The sequence below is a fragment of the Pezoporus wallicus genome, unplaced genomic scaffold, assembly GCF_028554395.1.
Source record: "Pezoporus wallicus isolate ANWC-B61680 ecotype Strahan unplaced genomic scaffold, APGP_CSIRO_Pwel_v1 contig_10797, whole genome shotgun sequence".
Classification (NCBI taxonomy): domain Eukaryota; kingdom Metazoa; phylum Chordata; class Aves; order Psittaciformes; family Psittacidae; genus Pezoporus; species Pezoporus wallicus.
In genome coordinates this window covers 73151-85638 of record NW_026642755.1, presented here as the reverse complement: position 1 = coordinate 85638, position 12488 = coordinate 73151, and the positions used below count along the sequence as shown (strand labels likewise).

At 50.7% G+C, this 12488-nt stretch overlaps 1 protein-coding gene across 2 annotated transcripts in view; it reads right to left on the bottom strand.

Annotated features, from left to right (window-relative positions):
- Positions 1 to 10120, bottom strand: part of KDM2A (lysine demethylase 2A) — a 47375-nt gene extending 37255 nt beyond the window's left edge. For both annotated transcript variants that reach the window (XM_057432209.1, XM_057432210.1), the window contains exons 1-2: positions 9901 to 10120; positions 9365 to 9469 (exon numbers count right to left, since the gene is read on the bottom strand). In XM_057432209.1, the coding sequence (XP_057288192.1) occupies positions 9365 to 9469; positions 9901 to 10113 (318 nt within the window). In that variant the 5' untranslated portion in view covers positions 10114 to 10120. The remainder of the gene's footprint in view (positions 1 to 9364; positions 9470 to 9900) is intronic.
- Positions 10121 to 12488: the final 2368 nt, after the last annotated feature.

The window sequence follows — 12488 nt, the reverse complement described above, 5'->3', positions numbered from 1 at the left end:
ATTTCAACGTCCAGCTCCATCCCAAGATTACAGCTCCTGAGAACCAGGGGAACATGGGAGAGCAAAGAGGGAATCACAGCACCCTTGGACTGAACAGCACAAGCCAGCCTCTTTGTTACTCTGAAATACGTATAGTGTTTTCTGCTTTTACCCCTTCTGATTGCTTTGCCATCCCTCCAAGTTCTGCAGCTCCACCTCTCTTCTCCCTCACCCTGCACCCTTCCACCACTGCCTCACGAAAGGTTAGACAAGGTAAGAGCCAGCACCAAACACGATCATCCCCTCTGAGTATCTCACTTGAGAATGTGCCTCCTTGGTTGGGATCTGCTGCTGGAGATAACAGCTCTATCAAGCAAGGTCCTCATCCTTCCCCCAGTGCCTCTTATCAGGGGACCTCTTCTCCCAGACTCTGTCAGGACTGGCTGGGACACACCAGCACGCTCTGCAGCCAGCTCCCAACCCAAGGACCAGCACTAACAAAAACCACAGATGACAGGGTTGGAACTTGATGATCCTAAGCTCCTTTCTGACCCTAACTATGCTATGATCGCACCCCAGAACCTCTTCCTTGACATACAAGGGTGTAGGGAGGGTGCTGCTTTGTTGAACTCTTGCTAGTGCAATAGCTAAAACATGCAAGATCCAGGGAAAGACAAAAGCTGGCAGTGTTTAATGGAGTGTAAGGAGGAAAGTTCACAGCTCCACTCATCACCTCAGTGTCACAGTGACCTGTTCTGTTCCACAGCAGTAAAACCGCCAGGCCTGTCCCTCCCAGCCCCACTCACACACATGAGCACATCACACACAGCACCACCAGCCAACCTCAGCTCTTCTGGCAGCAGGATGTCACCCAGACTTGCACCCTTCCAGTACCTGACCCGGGTGGAAGCACTACAGAGCACACACCTCCCCATGAGACCACTGCACAAGCATAAACTCACCTGTTTCCTCTCACCACCCTGGAACCCCGGGCAGATCCCAGCCCCAAATCTCCTCCAGTTCAAGCTCCTTGAACTTCCACAGGGATTCATAGTCCCTGGGCAGCCAGCTCGGGCTGTTTACTGTCAGTACTGTTCCTACAGCAACAAGGCGCACAAGCATGGACACACAGAAACAGAACAGAGAGAAACCCTGTCCAACAGGCCAAGGGGAATGGCTTGAACCTGCCAGAGAGGAGACTGAGATGAACTCTTAGGCAGAAGCTCTTCCCTGGGAGGGTGCTGAGGCGCTGGCACAGGGTGCCCAGAGAAGCTGTGGCTGCCCCATCCCTGGCAGTGTTCAAGGTCAGGTTGGAGCAAGCTGCTCTAGTGGAAGGTGTCCCTGCCTGTGGCAGGGGTTGGAACTGGATGGGCTTTAAGCTCCCTTCCAAACCAAACCAGCTTGGGATTCTAAATGGATCAATCTCCTCTCTCCCATCATGGATTCACAGGCTCCACTTTGTCACCAGGTTTATCCAAACCACCTCAAGTGCCAGCACAGCACCTGCAGACAGCGATGCATCCTCCTCACCCGGTTCTTTGGAGCTGGAAAAGAGGTGAACAGGGAATGCAGCAGAGAACTTAGCAGGACTGACAGGACCCAAGAGGTAGCGAGTTAGAGAGAACAGTAGGAACGTGTTCTTACTACCTCCTGGCCCTCAAATATCAGAGGTCATTAGTGTCCTTGCCAAGGGAGAGCTGGAGGTACCTGAAGAGAGGCAGCACGGGGAGTGAAGACCATCACCAGAGCTACCCACAGCCTTCAAGAGGCTGACAGCCTATCCCAAGCCCTCCAGAAAAGGAATGGAGCCTGGACCAGCCCAGGCACTTGCACAACAAAAGGAGTTCTATCTGCAGCTCAACTAGCTCGAGACCATCCAAGACAGAAGATACCCATGATGCTGGTTTCAGATTGTACCAACAGGCTTTTTAATGCTGCTTTTCTACAAGTGCACGCACAGAGAGCTTCTTAGCTTCAGCTGAAATGGTCACATCCCATTTGCCAAACAGAGGCATGTGCCTATCCACAGCTCCCTCCCAGTGGGAAGGCTCGGCATGGTTTGTTCTGCCTGACCCCCACCCCAAAACCAAACTGAACCAGGTTCTCCAGACCAACTGGAGACAACACCTCCAGTCGTGTGACACAAGCTCCCCACCCTCCCTGCCTCCCAGTGCTCCTGACAGCTGAGGATCTTTGGTATCTAATTATAGGCCCTGTCATCCTACCACAGGATTTGCTCTTCCACTTGCTCTCCTGCTTTTCCCAAGGCAACCAAGCAAGATCCAATCTAAACTTCCCCTGTTTAAGTTTTAACCTGTTACCCCTTGTCCTATCACTACAGTCCCTAATGAAGAGTCCCTCCACAGCATCCCTACAGCCCCCCTTCAGATACTGGAAGCTGCTCTGAGGTCTCCACACAGCCTTCTCTTCTCTAGGCTGAACAGCCCCAACTTTCTCAGCCTGTCTTCATACAGGAGGTGCTCCAGCCCCTGATCATCCTCACGGCCTCCTCTGGACTTGTTCCAACAGTTCCATGTCCTTTTTATGTTGAGGACACCAGAACTGCACACAATGCTCCAGGTGAGGTCTCACGAGAGCAGAGTAGAGGGGCAGAATCACCTCCTTCAACCTGCTGGTCACATTCCTTTGGATGCAGCCCAGGATATGGCTGAAAGAGGGCAGTTAGTGCACCACCTTCTTTCTTTACCTTCTGAGCATACAACCAATACACCTACATGTGCCATTTCTTCCCTAAACCCAGCCAACCTTTGTCTGAGTGGCTCCTGACAGAATTAAAAAACACAAAGCAGGTACCGGAGGCATGGAGACCTTGTAGTGTCTTCTCCAGCTGGGATAACCCTGTTAAAACCTCCTCCTGTGCATTAACAGGAGACAGGGATGTAACTTGCAGATGTTGTCTGGTAACTCACAGGTTAACTTCAAGTACTCCTGTGCTGTCTGGTGCTCATTCAGTGCTGCAGCTTCCAGACCACACTGGAGACACAGCCAGGTTTGGGACAATGAGAAATCAGCTATCTACCTCCTGTGCTCCTCTGTGCTGACACAGAACTTCATCCAGTTGGTTTCAAGGATATTTTCTGCCCGGGATCAGCACGCTCTTGCATCTTTCAGGATCTAAATGCTCACAGGGATTGCTAAAGGTTTCCCAAGGATCACCTTCAGTGGCTGCTAGCTTCCAAAGAGCTGCTCAGATCCAATCTCAACAGCCCCTGAATTATTTAGAGCTCAGTTATTACACCTGGATCATTTGGAATGACTCATTTGTGGTGTCTTTAGTTTGAAGCAGAGGCAGTGGGGAGAGATTAATTACTTTGCTTGCTCAGGTCCTGTCTAGACTAGGGAATGGAGGTGTGTCCAGCAGAGCAGGGACATCTGGACAGGGGTTCACACGAAGCAAACTCCCGTCCTTCTCAAGGAACACTCACTTGACAGGATAAGGGATTGCCAGTGCCAAGTTTCAAATGGGGGTGATGTACATCTACCCAGACTCTCACCCCAGCACATGCAGCTCATCCCATGCTTCAGTACCTGCAGGATCTACTGGGTTCATCCCAGCACACACAAACAAATCCCAAGTCAATGGAACTGCCTCTGGGAAAGTCAGCATCCAGCAGGACTGGCTTCTGCTGAGCACACCAAGATCTGAGGATAACAAACAGCAGCAGCCACAAGGGATCATCACCTGGTGGTGAGCAGTGTTACAAGGAGAACAAACAAGGAGTGAGGCAGAGCCTGATTTGGAGATAGTGTTCCTTGCATCCCGCTTAGGACAGCATGAGCTATCCAAGATAGAGCAAGGGCAGCTGCTTGACCAGCACAGGATGGGTAGGCAGCTGCGTCCTCCTCTTTGCTCTCTTATCAGACATAAGCAGCTCCTCCCAGGCCACAGCACCTGCTGACCTCCCTCTCCCTGCTTTGAGGCCACCTACTCGCTTGGTGATGTGAGGATATGGGCTGGAACTTTAGAATCACAGAAAAGTTAGGGTTGGAAAGGACCTTAAGATCATCCAGTTCCAACCCCCCTCCATGGGCAGGGAAACCTCCCACTAAACCATGCCACCCAAGGCTCTGTCCAACCTGGCCTTGAGCACTGCCAGGGATGGAGCATTCACAACTTCCCTGGGCAACCCATTCCAGTGCCTCACCACCCTTACAGCAGAGAACTTCCTCCTTATATCCAATCTAAACTTCCCCTGTTTAAGTTTTAACCCATTACCCTTTGTCCTATCACTACAGTCCTAATGAAGAGTCCCTCCCCAGCATCCTTGTAGGCCCCCTTTTGTCACAAGTGTCACATGAACACTACCATGCCTGAGCCTTCCTGGCCCCATGGGTTGTGTCCTGTATTTGCCATCACCCCATCCTGCAGAAAGGATTTGGTACCACCAAATGACTTGGAAAACCACAGGATGAAAGTCACTGTGACTCTAGGCACACATCAGAATCCTAGTCTCCCTCACCTGAGCGTGCTGGGGCCACTCCACACCACTACATACACGGCTGAGAGAGAAGCCTTTCCCTCCGTGCTTCCGAAGCTTCATCCCTCAGCTGATGACTCCACGTACTGTGAAGCTCATGTGAGCCTTTGCCCAAGGGATAACATGGACACCAACATGTAAGGACAGGTTTGCTCAGTGCTGTTTACAGGAGAGGCCTCAGGTTTTGGCTGGTAGGGACAGGCAGAGGCCTCCTCTCAGATTTCACACAAGGATCTGACCAGAGGCAGGGCCGTGCTAAGGCAGGACACAAGGCCCCAAGCAATGGGAGAGACAGCACTTCACCCCCCCCCACCCCTTGTCTCCTATGTGCACCCAGAGCACTTAAGAGCAGGTGGGTCTCTTCCTCCACAGACCCACTGCCCTTCATGGGTGTCACATCAACCTCCAACAACCAAAACAAGGGTGCCAGTGCACCCAGCCGTGATGGTCAAGAGCCCAGGCACTATAATACCTTAGCCTGACCCCAAGAGAGCACCCAGAGCCTCAAGGGAGGGTGCAGCTGCAGAGCCAGCTGAAGAGGCTCCAACGCCACCCTGTCTCAGGCTGCCACCTCCCCACTCTCATCAGGTTGGCTGGTGGGGCAGTAGCTCATAGCACAGCACAGACAATCTAGATTAGATGCCCCCCTCTGCTGCCAACTTTTATCTAGGGCATGATCCACAACTCCCTGAAGGAGCATTTAGCTCAGGGGCATCAGCTCCTGAGGCACTAAGGGAGGGAAGGGAGGGAGGAAACCTCTTAAACCAGCTCTGCCACTCCAGCAATGCTGGAACCACACCCTGAGATACAGACTGCTGACTTGACAGCAGCAGAGGCACCAGGATGGGCAGGATTTGTCCTTAGGGTGATGGCATTCACCTGCTACGCTCCCCTCAAACCATCCTGGAGTGATACAACTCTGCTGCCCCTCATTCCTCCCCATCAGTGTTGCCTCTGGAAGTGTTTGGCATCACTTCAGTGATGTTTGCTGAGGCACTGGCACAGGGTGCCCAGAGAAGCTGTGGCTGCCTCATCCCTGGCAGTGCTCAAGGCCAGGTTGGACACAGGGGCTTGGAGCAAGCTGCTCTAGTGGAAGGTGTCCCTGCCTGTGGCAGGGGTTGGAACTGGATGAGCTTTCAGCTCCTTTCCAACACAAACCATTCCATGACTCTATGTGCTAATCCCAACTCGTAATTCACATTCTGACTAGTTTTAGTTCACGGTAAAGGCCTGGCAAAAGTAGCCTGGAGCAGACAGAAGGCAACATTTCCTCACACTTGTGGCACCCAGGAATACTCAGTGGCTACAGACACCAGCCCCACATCCCACTGAGAAGCCCTGCAGCAGCTCCATGAATTCACACACATCTGGACATGTCTGGGGGCTTTGTGTGTGGTGAAGGCTGGAGTAAATGAGAAAGCCGTCCTCAGCAGAGCATCACCCATGCTGTGACAGCGAGGCAACCTCACCTACAGCACACCAAAAGCATCTTCAGAACGTGCTGCGTCAAATAACCCCTTCATAGCAGCTTTGAGATGGACCAGTTTGCTGAAAGGCAGCACCAGGAGATTCCTTTCCCTGCTGCCCCTTATTGTGCTCAGTGACTTAACACAGATCTAACCTTAGCAAAAAACTAAGCTACACACATGCAACAGTTCCTCCTCTGACTCGGGTCACCTTGTGAGTACTGAGGTGGACAACGCACTCTGTGAAATCACTGCTGGACAATCCTGAAGCAGACAGAGCACCTGAGCATCACAGCACCAGACCAACCCAACTTCCTTCTCCCCATAGCTGCTAGTTCACAGCCAGAGCTGCTCACATTGCTGTTCCTGCCTTGAAGAGGTCCAGGCTCCTGCTCAAAGTGCCAGCGTGCCCTCAGCCTCCTAATGGGGAGCTGAACAGCTTGGTGTGACACGGGCTCGATGCAACCAGTGACAGTCAGCAGAAGACTTCTAAGGCCCAGAAAGGAACCATCACATTGTTGGTGCCAGGGCTGCACTGTCACTCAGGGCACAGGATACAATAGAGCGTTTCAGCTCCACAGTTAAGGGCCTGCAAAACACATCTACAGCTTGTAAAGCCAGCACCTCACACTAAGCCCCAAAGTACTGCCTCTTACAGAGCTGAGGATGCAGAAATATGCATGCACTTGGTAGAAAGCTACTCCATGGTGCCTGTTAAGTCCCCTCCTCTGCTACTCACAGTGCAGGGAGGCCCAGATGAATCTCTGGGTGAGGAACACTGACATTCCTTGCTCTCCCTGCTCATGCAGCATCACCTGCAGGATGCCATTCCCTACCTGTGTCAGCCTCTCAGAGCTCCTTCCACAGTTCATTTCAGAGGGCTACAGGACATACTGCCAGTGATATCCCACATCCAAACCAACTCACCCAGGCCTTTATAATCTTGGGAGTTGTGGATGGAGAGCCTGAACTAGGAAGCAAGCACAGTTAAAGCAGTGGGACCCACCTAATGTCAGTGTTATACTACACATGGATGTGTGAACCAGGCCAGAGTTCTTGTAGGAGCGTGACTACATCCAAAGCAGAGGCGACTTTCTCTTCAAAACCCAGACCTTCCACCAATACTGGTAAACCCATTCAGAAAACAGACATAGATCAGCTTTTTGTTGAAGCAGAGGAAGGTAACAGTAGCACAAAACACTCGAGACTTCTCCTCTGTGCTGTGGAAACCAGTCAGTCAACAGATGCTGGTGGTGGAAGTGCCCTGACACAGCAGATAACAAACTGCTTTTGCCATCTCAGGCCTCTGGTATCATCAAACCATTTCCCATGCAATGAATTGAGCTCCTTCACCACTCTAAACCATTCTGGCCCAGGCTGTTTGGCTGGCAGGACAACTACCACACTTGGCTTTTGATTTCGTTTTAAAATAGGTTTATTCCTTTGCTGTCACCCCCGCATTGATTCGAACTCGCATACAAGAAACACAGCAACATGCTGTACGACCAGTTACCTGTTTCCCTACTTATAACTTTTAATGTAGGCATATTAAAGCCAACTCCCAAAACCAAAGCATGTGTAGGAGTAGGATATTAAAATAAGTCTTATTCAGCTCTTTTGTCCTGCTGGGTAATTCACCTGTGATATCTTGTTCTGCAACGGTCAGAAACAAGCTAAGAGCTTCCCCCATTTCAAAGCATGTGTCTTGAAGGGAATAATCATCTTTTGAAGGTTCTTGAAGAAGGGAAAGTTACTGATACAGAAAGGGAATGGCATGAGCTGGAAGTTCCCTGGAAGAGTGAAGCAGGAGCCATGAACCAAACCTCACCTACCACACAGGGGCTGTGTTTTCTCTCAGCCACAGGCCAGCAGAGACAACACGCACATAAGGCCACCAAAGCCGAGGTCAGCCTCATCCTTTGCTTGCTGCCCATGTGTCTTCCCAAGCCCCTTAAGCATGCAGCTCATTTATCCAGCTTAGTACATGCTGCTGCAGTCCAGGCCACCTACACCAGGTCAGCAACTCTTCCTGAGCAGTTTTAGTTGTGATATGACAAGCATTTTAACATCAGCATGTTCCTGGCTGCTGGTTCCCTTCATTTGCCATGCCTTTATCTAGCTATTTTGAATTATTTCTGGTCAAAGTGTAGCCAAAACTGCAGTTGAACCAAATCTGGAGCTGGCCTTGCCTCCAGGTGAAGCTCTCCTGACTGCTGCCTATAGCAAGTCACTCCCTAGGCAAACCAGCAGGTCGAATTGTGTGCCACACAGTTGTGGTGGGCACAAGGGTGTCAGGAGGAGGTGGAACTGCTGCTTTTGGAGGCACTGCCAAATTAGAACAGCCACTAAAGCACTTTGGGGAAAATCCAAGTGATCCTGAAGGACCCAACAAGCAGCACCAGTAAAAGAGCACACCTTCTATAAGGTCTGGACAAACCACAGCTTACAATGTACATTCTTCTCCATAGGGGCCAGTGCTGGAATAACCATTTCTACCCTCACAAGAGGATTTCCATCCTTAAAGACACCCGTGAGTGCTGGCCACAACTCCCAGCACCCTTTCTACAGCCTGGCACCCAGCAGCAATAGGAAGTGCTTGTTCTTGAGGGCAAAGCTTAATGCTGAGTACCACACACCCTCACACCAAATGATTCCAGAGTATTAAAGGATAAGGATTTGCCTTTACAGGCAGCACCTTGAAGGTGAGGGTGCATGTACTCACAGAGGAGCTCCATCATAGCTTCGGCTGTCACTGAGCCCACACTCACTCATAGGGTTTACAGTGCCTCAAAACAAGGCAAAAATGACCTGCAGGAGACACAGCAGCTTCCCTCCTTCCATGGCATCTCTGGGAATGTCCTCTCAGAGCAACTGCTCCCAAAGTGCTCACGGTTACAGCCCAACTCACAGACCATGGACTTCATGCGTGCCCCTGACAATCCAGACAGGGCCTAACTAGGGCCTGGCTTTTGGAATAGCTCCTTCCCAAAGAGGACACCAGGAGAAGACAGGGGCACATCTGAGCTTGAAGCTGAAACTGGTTTTCACAGCACAATCAAAGCAAGTCCAGGCCAACACAATGGTCACACACAGTATTCCAGCTTCTCTGCTTGTCACAAACACATGGAGAAAAGCTGCTGGGCCAGAAACTACACCAACACTCACTTCCTATTTCTATCCACAGCTTCTTACCCAGCCTCAGCCTCCAACCCTCTTCCAGAGCTCAGGAGCCAAGTGCCCTTCATTAAGGCAAACTGACACAGGAAAGACTCATGAAGCCATCAAAACCCCCACCAGCTGAGCTGACACCTCTGGCTGCAGGGATCCACCACAACACTTGTCTGAGTTGTTTAAACCTTTTCTTTCTTCAGTTGCAACAGAACCAAGCACAGAATAGAACTGTTTGGGGCCAATACTGACCAGTCTTTGGCTATAACGGATCCGTTCTTCCTCAGGCTCCATCTCTGACTCTTCTGAAGAGAGGGAGAAGGACACTCCAGGGCTGCTGTCTTCCTCCTCTTCCTCCTTGGGAGTAAAGAGAAAGAGTGAAGCAGGGCACACAGATAAAACTCCTCCATCCCTCATTTCTTTGCTCATTTGGAGCCTGCACAGGGCTAAGAGAGCACAGTGGATGAGCCCAACTCAACTCTGAACACCCCCATTCTAACTTTAGGCATGACCCAGGGTAAATGACTTTACCAGCTGTTCTGTAACACGACAGGAGCTGCAGGTCTGAGCGCAGAGAAAGGACTCAGCTCTGCACCACCACCAGCACAGGGGCAGCTCAGTTTGCCCCTGTTGGGGTATGGAGCAGGCAAGCTGCTCTCAAACGCTCAACAGCAATCAGGGAGTACAAGATGAGGCATTGGAGAAGCAACTCCTCCAAACACCATTGCTCTCCCCTGCATATCCTGTACCTGGGAGAAGCCACACGGGTACAGAACATCTCCCATCACTCGAGCAGGGCTGCAGGTAGGGGAGCAGCTCCTGTCTTGAGAGGACCTACCTATACACTCAGATCTCAAAACCTGCCACCTTGTGACACCGCACAAGAACTCAGCAAAGCCTCCCGAGGCATCTGATGGCACCTCAACTTTTCCTGCCCTTTGTAAAGGGACAAAAAGAACCCAAAGCCCAGGTACATTGCAACTCCTCATCCCATTCACCATGCCTATACCAGACCTGCGGGCAAAGAATCTGCCCCCCTTCCCACCCCGTGAAGCGTTACAGAACCGCTACCCTAGCGTGGAGAGAACTTGTTCCATCTTGCCCTTCCCGGACCCTCCGAGCACGGTTTGACAGCGGAGCCGCTCACATCCCATAGCATCCTTCCCCATCCCTATCGCCCTTCCCATTCGGGACCGGACTTCCCAGCGCGGCTGAGGCAGCTCCCTTATACTTCCGAACTCTTGTTTATAAACACCCGGAGTGTGACACAACACCTAACCCACCCCCGGCCACGCCACCCCCCCCGCCCCTTGTCCTCCGGGCTAGGAGAAAAGCAGCTCCGGCCCGGCCGAACAAAGCAGCGGCGGGGGAAAGCCCTCAGGACCCCGGTCCCGGGGGAGCTGTCAGCCGGCACCCGCCCGCCCCGGGACCCGCCCGCTCCCCTCCAACTTCCCGACCCGGCCCTCCCGGGGGCCGCCAGCAAGGGGAGACCCGCCCCCGGGTCGCGCCTCGGGCGCCGGGACCGCTGCCCCGGCCGGGTGGGAGGCGGCCGGTACCCAGCGCCCGGCCCCTCTATGCATGCTCTCTCCTGTGAGGCTGGGTACGTGCGGCGCAGGCACACATGCGTACATGCGAAAGACATGCATGTCTGTGTACGTGTTACTCACGACTGTGTGCATGTAACACGCCTGTGCACGTGTAACACGACTGTGTGCATGTAACACGCCTGTGTATGTGTAACACACGACTATGTGCATGTAACATGCCTGTGTACATGTAACACAACTATGTGCAGGTAACGCTTATGTACATGTAACACACAACTATGCATGTAACACACCTGTGTACGTGTAACACGACTATGTGCATGTAACATGCTTGTGTACGTGTAACACACGACTATGTGCATGTAACATGCCTGTGTACGTGTAACACGACTATGTGCATGTAACATGCCTGTGTAAGTGTAACACACGACTATGTGCATGTAACACCTATGTACGTGTAACACACAACTATGTGCATGTAACACCCATGTATGTGTAACACACACCTATGTGCATGTAACATGCCTGTGTACATGTAACACACGACTATGTGCATGTAACATGCTTGTGTACGTGTAACACACGACTATGTGCATGTAACATGCCTGTGTACGTGTAACACACGACTATGTGCATGTAACACCTATGTACGTGTAACACACAACTATGTGCATGTAACACCCATGTACGTGTTACACGCCTATGTACGTGTAACACCTATGTGCATGTAACATGCCTATATACATGTAACACACACTTATGTGCATGTAACACACACCTATATACATGTAACACGTATGTACATGTAACACACACCTATGTACATGTAACACCTATGTACATGTAACACGCCTATGTACATATATCAGCTATGTACATGCAACACACACCTATGTATGTGTAGCACACACCTAGGTACATGTAACACACCTATGTACGTGTAACGCACACCTAGGTATATGCAGCATGCATATACAAGGCTATATACATGTAGTACATGCCTACATACATGCAACGCACCCACCTATATACATGCGGCAGTCACATACCTAGGTCCATGCAACACACTCCTGTATACATGCAGCACACATACATGGCTATACATGCTTATACGCATGTAGCATACACACATACACTCCTATAAAGATGCAGGACACATGCACCTCTATATACATGCAGCACACACACACCTATACACATGCAACACACACACCCCCATACATGCAACAGACACACATAGCCTCCATTACACATGCAACACATACACAAGGCTTGTATATACATGCTTGTATTTTATGTACGTACGATACATGCCTATATGCATGCAACACACATCTATATACATGCAGCATGTACACATATACACCTATGGGCATGCAACACATACAAGGCTATATACATGCAATACATGTTTATATACATGTAGCATATAGACATACAGTTCTATATACATGCAGGACACGTGCACTGCTATGTACATGCAACACATGCATGCAACAGATGTGCACACACACATCACACCTATATACATGCAAACCATATAAATGTCTATATGCATGTAGTGCATACACACTTATATACATGCAACACACACTTATATACATGCAACATACATGCAGCACACACATACACATACAAAACACATAATCGGCTATATACATGCAACACACATCTATATGCATGCCCATATACATGCAGCCCCCATACATCTATATACATGCAGCCTACACATGCATATATGCATACACATACGTACACTCCTGTATATATGCAACACAGCACCCATATATACATGCAAAACACACTCATATGCACCAATACATTCAACA